Source organism: Cervus elaphus, chromosome 22 (genome assembly GCF_910594005.1).
Source record: "Cervus elaphus chromosome 22, mCerEla1.1, whole genome shotgun sequence".
NCBI lineage: Eukaryota > Metazoa > Chordata > Mammalia > Artiodactyla > Cervidae > Cervus > Cervus elaphus.
Window position 1 is genome coordinate 23,095,661 of NC_057836.1, and position 18,923 is coordinate 23,114,583.

The window sequence follows — 18,923 nt, forward strand, 5'->3', positions numbered from 1 at the left end:
GTGGCAGGCAGCGCGGAGGATACCCGCTCTACATGGCATCGTTCCTAGTACTGCCTCCCAGTGTGTGGCTTTAAAGTCAAGTGCACCACAGCTGAGCTGAGCCCCTATCAGCCACCCGTCTCTGTTCTTCTGACCAGCCTGATTGCCCCTAAAGGGCAGGATCTCTATTTTACTCCTCTTTTTATCTCCCAGAACCCGGCACATAATGAACAATCAAATCGAGAAGGAATTTCTGAATGAGTGAGATGTGGGGTGGGGGCGAGCGGTAGAGTGGGGGTGGTGAGACTAAGCTGTGATGGAAAAGGGAGCCAGAGCGCTGGGCACCTGGGTGTGCACCCCTTGGATTTAGACTTTCAATACCCTTGTTCTCAACCTCTGGAAGTCACACTCAGGAAACAGACTGTGGCTTGAGCACGTGTTGATCACAGAGCAACATGTAAGGTGGGGCTTCGGCCTGCTCTCCAAACCCCCTAACTCCTAACACTCTTCTACAGATGAGCCAGCCGCCTTGGCCTCAGGCTCCTGGCTGGTGCCTTGTTGAAGTTCCTTGTCATGTAGTTCTGAGTAGAAGTCTACCCCTTCGGAGATGGAGCGGATGGGCTGGCCGTGGAACTGGGGGTAGCTGGTCATGGGGCCCCCCGGCTGGGCTGTGCATGCCAGCTGCTGCAGGAAGCACTGGTGATGATGCGGTTGGCAGCCTGGGGCTCCTCGGAAGCTCTTACTGTGCCTGCACTTGAATTCCAGCACCAGCCGGGTGTAGGTGTTGAAGGTGGTGACCGCCGATGCCATGCAACAGGTAAAGGAGACCCAGGCCGTGCTAGGGACACACACACGGAAAATGGGAAAGTCAGACATTTTCTTACGGGTTTGAAAGAAAAATATCAAGGTCCCTTCCTACTAGTCAACTAGGGGATGCCTCTTAAGGATTTAGGAAGAGGGTGTCACCTTTCACATGTAGATAAAGAGCGGTGGGCAAGAGGTCTGAATTTGGTCTGTCCTAGGGTAAGTTCTGAATGTTTTATAGTAAAAAGCCATGATTTATATGGTGTTTAAAGTTAGGAGTTGAACATTCATTTTCACTGCACTGATTTTGTTGCAAGTGCTGTGTTCTTTTATACCTGGCGGCCTATTTTGTGTGTGTGTGTGTGTGTGTGTGTGTGAGTCACTCAGTCGTGTCCAACCCCATGGACTATAGTCCGCCAGTCTACTGCAATGGGTAACCATTCCTTTCTCTAGGGGAATCTTCCTGACCCAGGGATTGAACCTGGGTCTCCTGCACTGCAGGCAGATTCTTTACCATCTGAGCGACCAGGGAAGCCTGACACATACATATTTCCTGCCAAAGATTTTCCTGCACTCAGACACCTCTTCCGTCTTCCTTGGTTTTCAGCCTAGCTGTCCCCAGAGTTGAGCCTCTGGGAGGCATTCAGGAAACCCTGAGTACACATCCAGAGGCATTAGTATAGACTTCTCTAGTGGAAACAAGGCCTACAATGCAAACAAGTGTGGTTCTTGACTCAAAGGAAATTTGTAAAGGATGGAAGAGAAGCTGGATAGATTCAACAACGAGAAAAAGACACCAGGGAACCATATCAAACACACTCCTAAGAACCGGGAAAGTCAAACCCCTAAGTGTCTCACAGTCGTGGGAAGCCCAGGACACCAGGAGTTGGGGGGGCGTTGCTGGAGGGTGGATTTCATGAGGCCGTGACAGTGAAAGGCCATGCGCTGCTGCTGTGTGTTCCCCTCTGCTGCCTGTGACAGACTAGACTCGGGTGGGAGATACTTGGGTGGGAGTTTTGAAGTCTGAGCCCTGCAGTTGAAATGCCAAGAGTGGCTAGAGAAATGGACAAAAGCTGAGAAATGATGAGTCTGGAAAATGAGCTAAACTGTGACAGGGTGGCTGATGGAAAGATCAGAGACCCCCGAATCCAATAGCCCGTATTATACCATGAGGAAAGGGGACGGGATCCCGTGACAGACAGGTGTAGGCTTCCATGTGCCTCTTCGGGACAGAAACTCAAGCCTGGTGCTGTCTTTCCAGCACTGGTAAGTGCTTAGAACTCAGCCCAGATGATTCATGATCTAAGTCGGCATCTGTGTTGTGAATGGAGAGTGTCCCTCAAGGGAGAAGGTGAGAAACCCACATAAAGGGGATGTTACCCTTGAATGCATGTGTTTCATCATGGTCTCTGCTTCCTTCTTTATAATAAGAGAAGTCTAAACTAACTGAGCCCTTAGTTCTTTAAGGGTTAGAGAGAGACTGTTTCATTTCTAACACAGTTTGGTGGAATAAGAATGGAGGCAGGATGAACTTATTCATTATAGGAGGAGAGTGGGCAGCCATTCACAGAAGTGGAATCCAGATTTCAAGGCTATTTCTTCATTTCTCTGTCTTCCGGTATTTTGAATCAAAATATTGGGTTGGCCGAAAAGTTTGTTCAGGGTTCTCTGTAAGCTTTTATGGAAAAATCTGAATGAACTTTCTGGGCAACAGAACATATAAAATGTAAAGCCTCATTTCCATAAACCATGCGAAATCAGTCTCATTTCCCTAGGACGTCCTACATGTCAGGTGTAGAAGCACGTATTAACAGCTTTATCAGCAGAAAAACTTGATAACGTCCTCACGAAAAATAAGCCAGAGGAATCCACTCTGTACCTCTCCTTGGAAGGTGGGGAGAGAATGGGTATGGCCTGCTGGTCAGCCCTCTGGATGATTGACAGGTGTCTGGGATGAGGGATGGAGAGAAGGAAGGAGGACAGAGAGCAAGTGCCTAGTTGAGGGCTGCCACTTAATGGAGGTGGACCGGGGAAGAGGAGAAAGGTGGTGGAGGTGATAAGCACTTACTAGAAAGCCCAGCCGTAGTTCCAAGTGTGTGGCCTCCAGTCTTCTGGACCCAAGTTGGCCGTTGCCTGGAAAACTTGTGAGTACATCATATGGCCCACCATCCCCAGAAGGCCTGCAAAAGAAACAGGGAGTCAGCACCCTTAGAGAAAGACTGGCACTGCTATCTATCTATAGGGAATATGAATTGGGAGCAAATCATATTCCCTATCTGGCATCAGGGCCACCCTGCACTGGGGGCTCCTCCTTGAAGGCATATTTGCTGTTGGTTCCCCAGATGTTAGGTTTTGAGCTATGGGAACTTTCTAGTCAATGCTGCACCCTGGACTGCTACTCCCTTTAGGTCTTTCCCATCTGCATCCCCAACTTGAACCCTTTCCTTCATCATCTACACTAGGGGCTCCAACCTCTGGGGGTCTAATGCTTGATGATCTGAGGTGGATCTGATATAATAATAAAAGAAATAAGGTGCACAATAAATGTAATGTGCTTGAATCATCCCCAAACCGTCCCCTGCCCCCAGTCTGTGGAAAAATTGTCTTCCATAAAAAACTGGTCCCTGGGACCAGAAAGCTTGGGGACCACTGATCTACAGGCATCTCTTACTTGATCCAACAGAGTCCGGCAAAGCTGTGTGCATGTCATGACTCAGAAGTAATAAACCAAACTGTATTGTACATAATGAGAAAACTTGCAAGCGGAAGGAACCCAGAGAGAAATCATTTTGCAAAGTACGTAGTGACTTAATCTAGCATTTTGCATGCTGTTTCAGTTTAAAATTAAAGACGCCTGTGCTGTATCTCCTGGGCTCCATTCTTTAGCTTTCTTCAGGGCTCCTTCCTTCTCTTAGGACAGAGATTCCAGCTGCCGGCTAGGCTTCAAAGGCAACAGGGGACACCCACCCCCTCTGTAGCTCCTGAGACGCTGCTTACCCGACAAGACAGAGGAGATGGCGGCAAAGGCGCTCAGCTTGAGGCCACAGCCAGGGTTCCCTGTGAATAGCAAGTCCGTCAGTAGCAGGAGGAAACTGATGAGTTCAAGTCCAATGTAGGCAAACTGGGCTCCCAGTGATAACCATAGGATCTCTGTCAGAAACCAGAGGAAGAAGAACCGTCACCCTGACAATTAAGTAACTGAACCAGCAGTGAACAAATGCTGCCCACGAGAAGTGGAGAGCCTCATAGCACCAGAGGAGAAGACAGAGTTGAAGCAGCTGGAACGGTCCTTGACCAGGGGGCTCGAGGCTATCAGCTCTCTCTCTCCTCAGTACCCCATACACAACCAACCACGCTTGACTCACTGTAAATACTCTTAGGGAGACTGGAGAAGAAATCATCCAATTTCCACCAAATCTTTTAGGGATGTAAATTTTGCTACTTATTTCTGCTTCTCTTCTTAAAAAAATTTAATTCTGGAACCATCTATTTTGTTTCTCTTCTTCCTCCCCTCCCACCTTGACTCCTTTCTTTCTATGTTACAAAAATCTTTATTACATCAGTGTTAATTTTGCATTGGCAGAGGTAACCTAACCAACTTTCATTATGTTTTGGTACTAAGGGATATATACCTTTCAATAAAGTTACTGAAATGCCAAAAAAAAAAAAAAAAAAGGAAAAAAAGGAAAAAAAGGAAAAATTCAAGCTTTCTACATGGTTACTTGGCAACAGGAGGAGGTTAGAGCCGTTGGTAGATTTCTGTTTGGGAACTTTATTTGTCCCTGCTGTTGCTTTTTTGCGTTCCTGCCTAGGAATGAGTGTCAGCCAGGTGGGAGTTTGAATCAGCCTAGTGGGAGTTAGTGTCACCCTGTGGGGCGCAGAAGAAAAGAAAAGCAGGAGATCACAGTACAGTTTAGATCCCCAGAGGCCCAACTCAATGGCAACTAAATTTATCTTCAAACCCACATACTTGCCACAAGCCCCAAGGGAGGGTGGGAGAGGGAAGCCTTCTCCATCAACCGCTTCCCTCCAAATCGGAGAGTGGGGTGACGTGGGCCTTGCAACGTGGCAAATTCCAGTAGTCCTTCCTCACCTCTCTCGGTTGGTGGTGTGAGTTCAAGGAAACGTCGGCACCTCTCCCCTGAAATAGACAAGGTACAAGGTGGTGAGTTGCTGTCCTGGTCAAGGGACACAGGCTTTTTCTAATTCCATCCCGGGGGCCTGCCCAGCACATGGAAGGCAGGCCATAAACGTCTCTTTAGAAGCAGGGAAGGATGCAAGGATGGATGAACAAAACAGGCCAGAGTCATCCAAGATTAATTTCTGCCTCAATTCCTGATTATGAAGAGGACACTCCCCCAGTCACCCAGGGGGTGTCTCCAGCGTTGGTTCACCAGCTCCTTCTGCTCCTGCTGCTGGCTTGAGTGGCTCTAAACTGTTTCCTGGACTGGAGTCACAGCAGTGCTAAATGGCACAATAATAAATATAAATGGAATTCTCTCAAATCATTCCACCCCCTCCTTCTCCCACTGAGTCCAAAAGTCTGTACTTCACATGTATGTGGAAACGTATATATTACCACATGTAAAATCGATAGCTAGTGGGAGTTTGATATATGATGCAGAGCACCCAAAGCCAGTGCTCTGTGACAACCTGGAGGTCTGGGGTGAGGAGGAAGGTGGGGGCTTCAGGATGGGGGGACACATGTATGTCTATGACTGATTCATATTGATGTATGGCAGAAACCATCACAATATTGTAAAGTAATTATCTTCCAATTAAATTAATTAAAAATGTAAAAATAAATGGAAATACCCCAGAGTTTATAATCCTTTCCCATCTCCTTTTCACCTTAGCCCAAACTGGGAAAAGCACTAGACTGCAAATTGTACACAGTTCTGGGCTTTAGGAAAACTTCACTACAGGGGGATCTTTGCAAGCTTTAAGCAGGGAGGAGAGAGCGTCCTCTGCTATTCGCCTGAGGACAAGCCCCTATCTAACATGCTGGATAGCGCCTGCTTTGTGAGTGTACGCCACACGACCTGAGACCTGAGAGGGTCTGGCTGCGTCTCCTCTGGGGAGAACTTCCAGGATGTATTTGTCCTCCCTGGGCTTCACTTGCCCTGCCTTTTCAGTGGTAACAATAACACTTAGAATGAGAACACACTTCTGGGATGCTTTAAGGGCCATCTACTCTGATGCCTGCATCTCACAAAGGAGAAAATCAAAGCCTGTAGGAGTGAAGTTGTTCCTGTACAGAGCCCAGGCTTTCTCTACAATAGTCTCCTTGTTTTGTCTCTAAACGGCAACTCTGGCTGGCAGGAATGGGAAGTCTCATAACCTTCAAAGTCTGCGTGAGACTGTTGAAGGGGGATGCTGTTTGAAACCAGCGAGAGTCTGGAGGTGGAATGCCAGATGGATGGACTTTGGACTTTATGACAAAGGAGTCTGATGTGGAAGGGACACAATGGAGAGGGGGGGAGATGCTGAGGCTAGGGGTGAGCCTGGCCGGTGTGAGCGAGGGCTACATACTTCCCCCTGCAGGGGCGGGGGACAAGAAATCTGGGGGCGAGGCAGCTACCTGGTTCTTCCATGATCTCCGCACAGGATAGCCACATGCCGCTCCAGAAGGCATGGAAGGTGAACCGGTCATCCCCGGCCTCCCAGCTGTAGTGTACCACCTCCTGGGAAGATGCGTTGCTGCCGCCCCCATCCAGGGGCACCGGCACGTCAAAGCACTTGGCTGGTAGACCTTTCCCGCACAGGGGCTTGGGCACCTTCTGTGTGCCCACAAACCAGTAGTTGCTGAGCAGGGATGCTGTGGAGAGGCTGAGTGATAGCATGCTGAGGATGGCAGATAGGCATGTCCGTTGGCTAGAGAAGCTCTTCGGGAGCCCCATCTGTAATAAGACACAGGTGAGGAGCCGGATGTTAGAGCCTCATCTGAGATCGGAGATCAGCACCCTCCCCTGAGGCTCCCTAAACTCCCTGGAGCCGCTTTCCTCCAACACAATGGGCGCGACCAGCCCTCAGGAGTTTTCTCCAAGTAGCCTTGGGCGAGCTCGGCTCGCCTGGAGCAGGCGCTGAAGCCATGATGTTTATTTCAGCTGGACCGTATTATATTAAAACGCTTATTGGGGATAATCTGAACAAGCATCAGATAGTAATGTGATTAAGCCACTGAGCTAGTGTGTATCTGGTTGAGAAAAAGGATTGGGTGTTCACCAGATGTTCCTGCTGGTAATCTTTGGTTTTGTCTTCAGGGAAAGGTAGTGGGGAGGTATTTGTTCTTGTTGTTGTTATGAGGATTTACTTAAATAATACAAACAAAATGTTGGGCACTTATCTGACATGTAATAATGGCTCACATGGTAAATTCCCCATTCTTCCAATCTAACAAAAAACATTGACACTCCTTTTAGTTATAAATGGGTTTTAATTTATGACTATCCTATATAAGGTTTTGATGTCTTCCTCCCTGGTAGCTCAGATGGTAAAGAATCCGCCTGCAATGCAGGAGACCCAGGTTCAACCCCTGGGTCGGGAAGATCTCCTGGAGAAGGGAATGGCAACCCAGTCCAGTATTCATACCTAGAGAATTCCATGGAGAGAGGAGCCTGGCAGGCTACAGTCCATGGGGTCGCAAAGTATCAGACATGGGTGAGTGACTAACACTTTCACTTTTCCCTGCATTAGATTCTTCTGAGAGGAGTAAAGGGGCATATATCCATGGGATTCTCCAGGCAAGAATAGTGGGATGGGTAGCCATTTCCTTCTCCACGGGATCTTCCTGACCCAAGGATCGAACCTGGGTCTCCCACATTGCAGGAAGATTCTTTACCATCTGAGCCACCAGGAAAGCCCATTTATCCTATTAATAAATGTTAAAGAGGATGCTCCCTAGGGGAGCAGATAGAGGCACTGGACTCTTGAGGGTAGGAGGGCGGATGACCAACTGGGATGCTGCAACCCTTGGAGAGGAAATAGAGTGATGTGTTTTGAGAGAGGTGGTGATCTGAGTTCAGCTTCCATCCACTATGCCTGAACTGAGAGAATCTCAAATGCAAGGTGGCTGCGTGGTACCCATGGAGGCTGGACTTTGAGTGCTCTGGCCTTGGAGCCACAGCGAGGGTGCCCTGTGGACAAAGAACCTGCAGGTGCGGCCCCCCAGCCCAATGCAGTTGCAGTGCCTGCGGGTGACCCGGTGGGGGGCTGCAGAATGAATGCAGCCCCCGTGGCTTTGGCTGGAGCCCTCAACCTTGTCATTTTTAACCTAAAAGATGTCCAACGTTAGATGTTTCAGTGCTGGGGAGTGGCGGCGTGGAGCCAGATTGAATTTGATTTATTAATAGAAAAATAAAGAGATCTGACAGGTCTCACACTTTGCATTATGAAGCAGTTTGTACTGTTATATTAATATATACTGAGCGGAAAAGAAGCCCATACTTAGTTGCTGACAGACACTTCTTAAAGTAAACCATCTTGAGCTTTCTAAGGGGAATCACTTACATCAGAATTAATCAGACCCAAATCTGCTTAGCTTAAGAGATGTAAATAAAACCATAGCTAAACGAGACAGGCCCATAAATCTGCCTCTCTCATCATCTCCAGCTGAACATTTTCTACATTAAACAGGCGACTTTATCTTAGAATCACAACAGTTTGTTCTTTATAATTTTTAGGGACTAAAACAGTACATACCACAGACAAAGTGCAGTTTTTTATGGCAATAAGAAATATACCAGATTCATATGTAGATAGAAGCCAATAAGCAAAATGTATGATAAAACAGCTTCTGTAAAGCAATTTGCTAATAAGATTTTTTTTTTTTTAAAGCACTCAACAAATTAACTCCAGCAAGAATTGTTGGTTCAAGACTCTGGGTGACCTTGGTGAGGACTCAAAAGCCATGATATCTGGAAGGGGGCAGTGATCTTATATTGCCAGATATGGAAGTCATTATGAGCCCCTTTTCTTCCCCCAAAAGAATGTTTTCATCTTGTTTTTTAGTTTTGAAAATCCTATAGTTTTTTTTGTCATTGTTCTGCTACTCTTAGTTACTTACCCTTTCTATTTTTATATCCATTGTTTGAATAGGAAACAGACTTCAAGGTACAACATCTTCGTCCATTATTCTGCATAAAGATGGAACTAAGGATTCAGGCAATTCTACGTTTTCGACAACTTTATTTTCAACCCCGTATGACTTGGAGATTTAGCCACTATCCCATCACATCAGATTTTAATTTTACCCTCAATCCATTTTTTAAATCATACCTATTCATAAATTATTCATCAGGTTATTCCGAAATAAGAATCATGAATCCCTCACCACTTTGTAGCAGCGCTAAGGTGACAGACAACCAATTTAAGAAGTTGAGAAGCAAAGAATGAAAAAGAGCTTGGGAGAACGAACTTACGGTTCCCAGGGGGAAGGGTAGGGGGAAGGGAGAGTTAGGGAGTTTGGGATGGACATGTACACTCTGCTATATTTAAAATGGAGAACCAACAAGGACCGACTGTATAGCACAAGAAACTCTGCTTCATGTTATGTGGCAGCCTTCACGGGAGAGGAGTTTGGGGGAGAATGCATACTCCTATATGATGGCTGGGTCGCTCTGCCATGCACCTGAAGGTATCACAGCACTGTTAATCAGTTATACTCGCATATAAAATAAAAAGTTTTGAAAAGAGAAGAAAAAGAGCTTGGAATGAAGTCCAAAGATGCTGTTCCTATGAGTGTCTACCAAGGACAGACTCAAGCAACCTCATTCAATGATTATCTTGATAAATGAATGAGAATCCATTCAAGAATCTTCAAGAATTGCCTTCAACACCCACACTGCGATACCCTTCACTACATATTTTATTCTCCCCCCTAAAAATGCCTTTCTCTTGATTTAGAAGAACAATCTAATTTGGCAATGGTTTCCTTCAGGGGATCATGGAAAAGAAATAGCAGCCACAAGACATGTTCTATCTTCGCAGGTACTGACAAGCCCCAAGCCGAGGCGACTCTTCACTCTCTAAAAATGGGACACTGTGTGGCTTCAGACACAGGCTCAGACCATTAGGGAAGTATATAGACTGAAAATCTATGCTTTTCAATAATTAATTTCTATCAAGTTTCAGTGATTCTTCCATCAACATAGGTTAATGGCAAAACCTCAGGATTAACACAGACTAGTAAGGACAACAAATGGATGTGACTGGCACATCTCTTAAAAGAATCAGGAGCAAAACAGCTATGAAATGCATGTTCCAAACAATAAGAGAGGGAAGATGGTTACCTTGACCATGGTCCTTGTCTTGCAGCTTGTCCAGAATGACTGCAGATGCCATCTGTGCTCCAAATCCCTTTGGTTTAGTGTTGAAAGAAGTCAAACTCCCTTTCCATTCCCCTCCCACCTCCTCCCACCCCTCCCCTCTATCATATATTTTGGAGTGCTTCATGATTAAATGCTGCCTTGCAGGGAACTTGGGCATTTAAAAATCGACAAGGCACTCATGGTCCAGTTGTCCTGAGTGATTACAAAGAAGAACTTGCCATTGGGGGTCTGGGATTCAGCACTAAGACGCAAGGACCTATGTGTGCAGAATTGAAGAAACATCAAGATTCTGTAAAGCAATTATCCTTCAATTAAAAAATAAATTTAAAAAGTGCAGAGCGATTGAGTGTCCATCTCACCGCCACTCCCTAGGTAACTGGTGGGACTGGATTGGCCTTGATTTTATGGCAGAAGAACATTGTAGAGTCACCACTGCTTTGGAGTAACTTTTGTCAGTTCCTATTCCCTTGTGTTGGGTTTTCCATCCCCTTCCTAAGCCCCGTGATCTGCAATGTCAGGGGCCTCATAGAGCCATGGGTATGGAAAGGCTTCCTGGTATCATGGGTGGTCTCCGCTCTCCAGTGAGTGACATCAGTAAGGATTATTATAACATCCTGAGACCATCTGTGTGTTAGGTAGTGTTGGGGGTAAGCCTGCCGAGGGAGGAGGATTGGAGAGAAATAAACCCCTGGGTTAGCAATGCTGTGGCTATCTACCGTTTCTCTCTCAATCTTTGGGCAAAGGGATTAAATTTTTTTTTTTTTTAAAGTACATTTCTAAAACTTAAAAAGCAAACAAACCTGGCAAATCAATAAGGGTTTGATTGCATATCTTTTGTAGTCAGTCCTCTAGAAATACAAATGGTGCTTTCTGTCCTCAAAAACTACCAATTAATCAGGTTGAGAAGGTGGGGAGACTGCTATGTTCCCCTGAATGCCCAAGGACTTCATCCTCCTCATCCTGGCAGATGCTCTTCCTTCCTTCTTCTTGGAATGTCTCCTCTTCTTACCCGAGGATCTGCCTCTTGTCAGGTTGAACTCAAGTCACTCATTCTTTGAAAATGTTTCTTCCTAAGGACTGTTCCCTCCTCTCTGTCCTTGTCCCCTCCCATGATGCGTTCTATATTCCAACTGTTTGTCTGGATTGTAAAGTCCTCAAAGTTTACTCCATATTCGAGAGCAGTAGTTCTCAATTCTGACCGAGCATCAGAACCACCTGTGCAACTTTGGGAGATATGCAGATTCCTAGGCTCCATCCTGAGCTGTAGTGGCTCTGGCGTGATACCCAGGAACCTATAATTTTAGAACACTTTTTGCATACACCCAGGGCTGGGCTTCGGAATTTCCGGTTCCACAAGCAAGGAACTTGGGAATCACCACTCTGATCACACAAGTAAAAAAATGGAACAGACTGAAAACTATATAATCAGGCAATTAACGTGCCATAAAAATCACACCTGTTTGACTCACTTTGGGCTGACATTTAGCGAAAGCCTCCTCTCTGCCCTGCCCTTCCACCATGTCGACCAGATCTGCCGCCAACCAAGTCATGATCCTCCATCCTATGTTTGTGCAGTCGGTCTGGGGACTCAAAGGCAGGCTCCCCTTGGAGCATTTGAATTAGTCCACATTCTGGCCAAATTAGTCTCCTTTGATCTTGATCCTGTCACCCGATCCTGTCACTCTATTTTTAAAAAACTTTTAATTTCATATTGGGGTATAGCCGATTAACAAGGTTGTGACAGTTTCAGGTGGACGGCAAAGGGACTCAGCCACACTTGTACCCATTTCCCCCCAAACTCCCCTTCCATCCAGGCTGCCAGGTAACATTAAGCAGAGTTCCCTGTGCTGTATGGTACGGTTTTGGTGATTATCTATTTTAAATATATCAGTGTGTACACGTCGATCCCAAACTTCCTATCCCTTCCCCTGATCCTTCCATTCTCCCTCCACCATAAGGTCTGTGAGTCTGTATCTGTTTTGTAAATAAGTTCATTTGTATAATTTCTTTTTAGATTCCGCATATATGATTCCTCTTGGGTCGGGAAGATCTCCTGGAGAAGGGATAGGCTACCCACTCTAGTATTCTTGGGCTTTCCTGGTGGCTCAGCTGGTAAAGAATCCACCTGCAATGCGGGAGACCTGGGTTTGATCCCTGGGTTGAGAAGATTCCCTGGAAAAGGGGAAGGCTACCCACTCCAGTATTCTGGCCTGGAGAATTCCCATGGACTGTTTAGTCCGTGGGGTAGCAAAGAGTCAGACACGACTGAGTGTCTTTTACTCACTCACTATACGATTCCACATATTAGGGGTATTATACCATATTTCTCCTTATTTGTCAGCCTTACTTAACACCCTTGTTTAACACACGTGTGCTTTAGTCCAGAGGTGATGTCTCTATCACCCAAAAGACCATTTATTTTCCTCCTCTCCTTGGAGAAAAGGGAGCAGGGAATTTCTGATTCCTGTACGTCATTGAATTGGCTGTTGGTTTCTGGCTGCAGTTTTCATCTCAACGCTGGGTGGCACTATCTTCCCATATTTTCCTTCTTCACTCACACGCTTCCCCCCACTAGCAGCAAAGGTGGGTGGAGGTGGCTGCCCCACCCCGCAGGCTAGCGCTCTCTTTTCTTGCCTTGGCCTCCTCCCCACACAGTAATCTATAGAAGCCATGTGTCAGCGTTCTGGAATTCAGGGCTCACAATGAACTTTGGGGCCCTCCAGCTGCTCCCTCGAGGACATCTTGTAAGATTGTTTCCTGTGGCACATTTTTCTGTGGCCAGTTTTAGTTTTCAGTGACTCAATAGGTCCTCAAATACTTCCCATGGGAAATACAACTCCGTGGTATCAGAAAATATTGTTCGACAATGTGTCCTGATGAGTTTTGTGCACATTTTTCTTGACTTAATCGTATCCTCATTCCCTTTCCACCCCAGAACAGTGACCAATTCTTTTCCCTTCTCTCTGCTTCCACCCTGCAAATACTTAGAGACACTTCTCATATCCCGCTTGAGTCACCTTTTGGCACAGTCCTCTGTCTTTGGTTTTTATTGCCTCTGCTCATAAACCGCGCCCCCTGTACCTTAATAGCCCAAAATATGCCCTCTCTAGGGAAAAGGAGATGGGAGCAGCAGAGTCTCAGATGGGTTACATGAAGAAGTCTAGAGGTAGATTGAGAGAGTGGAGCTGATGAAACTTCAGCTTTGTGGTCCCCCACTTACTCAGGCCCCTTCCAAGATACTTATTATTTAATTTGTACTTTTTTTTTTTTTTAAAGAGGGTCTCCCAAATTATATTATTTTAGGCCTTCCCAAAGCCTAGCTCTGGGCTTCTCTGGTGGCTCAGACAGTAAAGAATCAGCCTGTAATGCAGGAGACCTGGGTTTAATCCCTGGATGGGGAAGATCCCTTGGAGAAGGAAATGGCAACCCAATCCAGTATTCTTGCCTGGGAAATCCATGGACAGAGGGGCCTGGTGGGCTACAGTCCATGGGGTCGCAAAGAGTTGGACACGACTGAGAAAGTAACACTAAGGCCTAGCTCTGGGAGAGGAGCCTGGTGGGCTGCAGGCCATGGGATTGTAAAAAGTCGGACATGAGTGACTTAAGATGCACATACCCGTAGGAGGCTGTGCATTTAGCGTGCGTGCTTGTTTGACTGGCTGGCTCCTAGATGCAATCAATATTGAGACCCCCCACCCCATCCCCTCCCCAAGGACCCTGGGCCACAATGTCCAATTTCCTCTTTTTGACAAAGCATGAGTTTCTCTGCCTGACCACAAAAATCAGAGCCGAGTATCCCACTCACTTCCTTTCATTGTAATTTGAGCATGTTAATTTTTTGTTCCTTCTCTTTCTTCTCTTAAAGTAATTGCTAGTCAATGCCACATAAATATAATTTGACTAGGCTCAGAAGCTCCTGACTCAACACAGACGAGAAGATTCCATGTCTCGGAACATTACTGAACTTTGGTCTGTTGGACCCTGATCCCCTCAGGACACCCCCACAGGGATGTATGTGCAACTGAACGTTTGTGACATCACAAAGCCAAGGGCTGGGACCAACCTATCCCTGCTAAGGTCCTCAGTCACTGTGCCCTGCACTGTCCAAAAACACATTTACTAGGTATGAAAAAAAGAGAAACTGGTCTTGGGACACCCACATATACTTTGTAAACAGGAATTCAATTTGGTTTGTGACTACTCTGGAGATTAGAAGTGATTAAAACAATGGGTAAGAATGCTGAGATGCTGAACCAGTTCAGTTCAGTTCAGTCGCTCAGTTGTGTCCAACTCTTTGCAACCCCACGGACTGTAGCACGCCAGGCTTACCTGAACCAGGGAAGATTGTAAAGCACAGCCCTTCCCTCAGGTCCAAGACTGGGGCTATGGAATCCAGGTTTTATTTTTTTATTATTATCACATCCATTCTGGCATCTTGTCCCGAGAAAGGTTTGTTTGGGACAGTTGTTGTTCACTCACTCACTCACCCTATGGACTGCAGCACGCCAGGCTTCCCTGTCCTTCACTGTCTCCCAGAGTTTGCTCAAACTCATGTCCACTGAGTGGGTGGTGCTATCCAACCAACCATCTCATCCTCTGTTGTCCCCTTCTTCTCTTGCCCTCAATCTTTCAGGGTCTTATCCAACTAATCGGCTCATCACATCAGGTGGCCAAAGAATTGGAGCTTCAGCTTCAGCATTAGTCCTTCCAATGATATTCAGAGTTGATTTCCTTTAGTTTGGGACATAGATAGTATACTCTATCCTCTCAGGAGTCAGATTTCTGACCCAGGCCCTATTAACTAATTCTTTTCTGTTACTAAGTAGATGAAAGGTTGGAATACAGTGTGAATGTTTCAGTTGTTACTGACTCTGGTCTACACTGCTCTGTTCTGTCTGCCTCTCTCCTGTAACTCATCACATGGTTTACCTGGCTATTCTGTTCACTTGACTAACTTTCTAGATACAGTAGTAACTATGTCTTATTCGTTGTTGATCCTCAGAGCCTAGCCCTAACAGCCATAAATGAATGGAATGAATGAATGAAGTGCGTAATGGAAACCCAGCTCACAAATACAGTTAGGAAGACTATGGCTGAAGATAAGATCTTGAAAAAGTGTCCAAACAGCCTCCTATGGTGAAAGGGACAGGGATCCTCCTGCTTCACATAGGAAAGAGCAGGGAGGAGCTGCAAAGAGGGTCCACAGACACACCCCAGGCCTTTCTACATAGATGCACCCTGAGTTTCATCAAACAGACCCTGTGCCAATACGCTTCCTCCCACCTGTGGAAACATTCCTGCTGTTTGACGCGCCAAGCCCAGAAAACAGCAGTGATCTCATGAGCAAGTATTATCTTCAGTTCACAGAGACTAGGGTACAATCAGATTGCTCACAAGCCAGTGACAGACTGGAAATGTTATATCCTTTCCTAACCCCTGTGATTCCCTCCTGGTTGGAGCCCTTTCGGATGGTAGATCTCGAATGTCCAAAGTTCTGAGGTTCTGTAGCCCTAATTACAATCGTTACTTCAATGCCTCACACATGACACATTTACTGAGGACGATTAGCAACACTGGCTCAGGACATTTTGATATCTGCTTCCCAGCCCTAATGGGAAGACTAGCATCACTAAAATGCCCATGCCGAGTGTCCAAAATACTAAAGCCACTACAGGACATTGAGCTCTGGGGTTTCCCAGCTTCAGGTTAATTCCTAATGTAATCATGCTTTATGTCCACATGGCCCCAGATGCTCACAGAATAAGAAAAGGACTCTAGTCTTCCTAACATGGGTCCCGAGTTCTGGGAACACCTACTTCTGTGCAGTGGGGAGGGCCAAACAAAATCATTTGCGGGGGCTCTCCTCTCTGTGGCTTTTCCCGTTCCTCTTTTTAATGGAATTGTTTGAGGGCTTTTGCGAATGCAGTCATTTCCAGGAGAGGAAGCCGCCTTCTTTCATGCCTCAGGCAGCTGGAGTGAATCAGAGGGCAGTCCCATCTGGGCATCCTGTGGGGCAATCGCTCACGCGGGGGTGACGGAGCTCTCGGGGACTGCTGGGGCGGGGCGGAGGTGGTGGGGTGTCGGGGACAGACTGGCGGGGCAAGGGCCTAACGGGAGTGGCCTCTCAAGGGGCGCCCCATTTGTATCCGGCATGCGCCCCCCACCCCGTCCCTTCCTTCTCTGCCCCCTCCCCTCCCCGACTTCCCCCGGCAGTCGCAGTGCCCGAGCGCCGGGCTAGTTCCCGCGGGCCCCCTCCCATCCGCTAGTAACACGCCCGCCCTCAGTTTACTACGGCGCCCGATCGCCTAGCAACGGGAGAGCGTTGCCAAGGTGACGCGCTGGAGCCTGTTTTGAATCGTTTGGCTAGGCCCAGCCCAGCGGCGGAGCGCCGAGAAGTCCCGAGCGGGTGGGGCTCCCCGCCCGGGGCCTCTCCATCTTCCTGGGGGGAAGGGGACGGCGTCCCGAGGGTCTTCCCAGGCGGGGTGGGCGGAGGGAGTGCGGAGATCCCCGTTCATCCCCTGAATTCCGCTCCCGAGCCGGTAGGGCGAGGGTCGGGAGGAGCTGAAACCCAAGTCTAAGGTCTCCGCGCCCCCTGCCGCCTTCCCCTAAAGGTACGCTCCGGCTCCAGTTCTGCAGAAAGGCCTTGGCTCTGACTCATTTCGTGGGTCGGAGAGACGGAACTTCGGAACTTCGGGGCCACCAACCCACAGCAGATCTGAGTTCTAGTCCCTGCCCACCCCACGACTGGGCTAAAGATTTTGGCCAAGTTCCCTAACCTCCCTGAGCGATTGTTTTCTCGGAGGCGAATTAAAGAGAGTTTGTCCTCCCCGGTTACCCCGTCCCTGTCCCAGACGGTTTGGCAGTCCCTCCACGGACGTTTAATCCTCACTACCTCGAGAAGTCAGGACCCCAGTGTCCGACTCCTCAAGGCCACACTCTCTAAACGCAGAGTCAACTTGGGAAACCTCCTGAGTCAAGGCCAGGCCGCCCCTCGGTCAAGGCAAGGCCTGGTCACCCTTACCCGTGTCGCAGATTGAGGCCCAGTTATGACAGCGCACTCATAATGAGGCAACAGATTGCCTCCTTTAAACTTCACGGGTGTATACTGATAAACGGACTCTCCCATCATTTCCTCTGTACCTCTCCTCGTAAACCAATAAAATTTTTTTTTTTCACTACGGCTAGTCCTAGCTGTATTCACTTCTGAGGGTTGGCCTATTTATGATTTAATCACTTAGGGAGATTCTGAACCAGGGAAGTGGATTGAGCCCAATAATCTGGTGGTTCTTCAGAACTGTGAGCTCTTTTCTGAGGCTCCAGATGTGTCTTTTTTTTTTTTTTTAGAAACTCCTTTCTTCTGAGATCTCTAACTTCCAGCCCATAAACAGCACACCACATTGCTCTGTGTGTGTGTCTGTGTGTGTGTATGTTATTTCTCAAGCTAATCGTAAGTTTCATTTTTCTCCCCTGGGAAAGGTAAGATATAGGAGAATGAACATCATTTTTTTTTTTTTTTCTTTTTAGTAACCCTGTGAGCTGCAAGTTGGGAATTGCCAACTGTCTCAAAATGGAAGGCAAGTCACTTCCAGATGTGTCTTCTCCGCTAAACAAGCCAAGATGTCTTTGTTGGCTATGAGTGTCTTTCTGGGTCTGGAAGTGTCTCTGCAGATTCTGAGACCGGAAAGAGCCTAAGATTGTGCTGTCCTTTCTTAGTTCCGGCAGATTTCGGATTGGAGTTGGTCATGGGAATGCCTCAGCATCTTTCAGTTCGCTGGAGTGATGGACACTTTATCACTGCTATCACTTCCGTGCCCTTGGGCCTTTTCCAGGGACTAGATTTTGTAGTAGAAATCATACAGAGAGGGGAAAAAAAGACCTAGAAGACATTAAGCTGTACTGGGAGCAGAGGAAAGGTGTGATAAGAGGCAAAGGAGGAAGAAATGGAAGTTTTAATGGAAGATGATGAAAGAACAAGAGGCCAAGGTAGGGCCATCACTGGGTTTATCAATAAAAACTGGGCTCAAGTAACACATTTTTACTGCATTTCAGATAATCCTACCGAGTGTCCTCAAGCTCCTTATGATGAGTTTGTATAACCCATATTACACATCCAACAGTAAAGGGACTACACATGAGATAGTCATGAGATTTCAAAATTTAAGGTACCTACCTTCTGGGTGAGACAAACATTTTGAATCAGCTGAGAGGAATTGCTCATTCACTTTTGAAGTTATGAGGCAGAGGGGTTTCAGTGTTTCTTCTGCTATGTCTTAGTTGGTTGCGTGGGATGAGCCTTGACTGTGAAGATGAATCAGAGCCCCTCTTGCCAGCAGAGGGGTCCGGTGGTATGAGGTAGGCTGGAGAGGATGGAGAGGTTATCCTGCAGCCAGGACACGCTGGGGTGGGGCTGGCTGACACAGGAGGCTGCCTCTGTGACATCACAGTGGCAGGCAGGGGTCACCCTGCCGTTCACTCTGCCTCCTACCCCCACCCTCAGAAGGACTGGGGCCACTCTGGGGTTACCGTCCAGAGGCCTGCATGTCTTTTGTGTCCTCCAGATCTTATGCTTTTATTGCTGTGCGTAAGAATCACCTGGGCATCTTAGTAAATTATCAGCTTCTGAAAGTCAGGAATGGCTCCCATGGGACACTGACCAACCCTCACAGGGTTGTAAGACCCTAGGCCAGTGCTGTCCAAGAGAAATGAGATATGAGCCACAGATGTCATTTAAACTTTCCCAGTAGCCACATGAAAAAAAAAGTAAAATTGAGACACACACTGCAATCTAACAGTGATATTTTATGCAGTGCT

General features: G+C 47.2%; 1 protein-coding gene across 3 annotated transcripts; it reads right to left on the bottom strand.

The window, feature by feature from the left end:
• Positions 1-401: 401 nt before the first annotated feature.
• Positions 402-18,528, bottom strand: GSG1 (germ cell associated 1). 3 transcript variants are annotated; one of them, XM_043881553.1, is made up of 6 exons: positions 18,283-18,528; positions 6,365-6,683; positions 4,754-4,924; positions 3,781-3,933; positions 2,852-2,963; positions 402-817 (listed from the first exon to the last, which is right to left on the bottom strand). In XM_043881553.1, exons 1-6 carry the CDS (start codon positions 18,328-18,330, stop codon positions 478-480), a joined length of 1,143 nt encoding a protein of 380 aa, XP_043737488.1. In that variant the 5' UTR covers positions 18,331-18,528; the 3' UTR covers positions 402-477. The 3 variants fall into 3 exon arrangements, with proteins under 3 accessions (XP_043737488.1, XP_043737489.1, XP_043737491.1); XM_043881554.1 differs by having other exon boundaries at positions 4,877-4,924; positions 18,283-18,502; XM_043881556.1 differs by lacking the exon at positions 18,283-18,528 and having other exon boundaries at positions 6,365-6,686.
• Positions 18,529-18,923: the final 395 nt, after the last annotated feature.

What these genes read in the sequence shown, in the direction of transcription:
- GSG1 (XM_043881553.1), bottom strand. Translation starts at nt 18,330, where the DNA reads ATGAGCAATTCCTCTCAGCTGATTCAAAATGTTTGTCTCACCCAGAAG. An exon ending in GGAGATCATGGAAGAACCAG is followed by an intron (nt 4,925 to 6,364) that starts GTAGCTGCCTCG and finishes TGTCTATTTCAG; the next exon opens with GGGAGAGGTGCCGACGTTTC. An exon ending in AACTACGGCTGGGCTTTCTA is followed by an intron (nt 818 to 2,851) that starts GTAAGTGCTTAT and finishes GTGTGTCCCTAG; the next exon opens with CACGGCCTGGGTCTCCTTTA.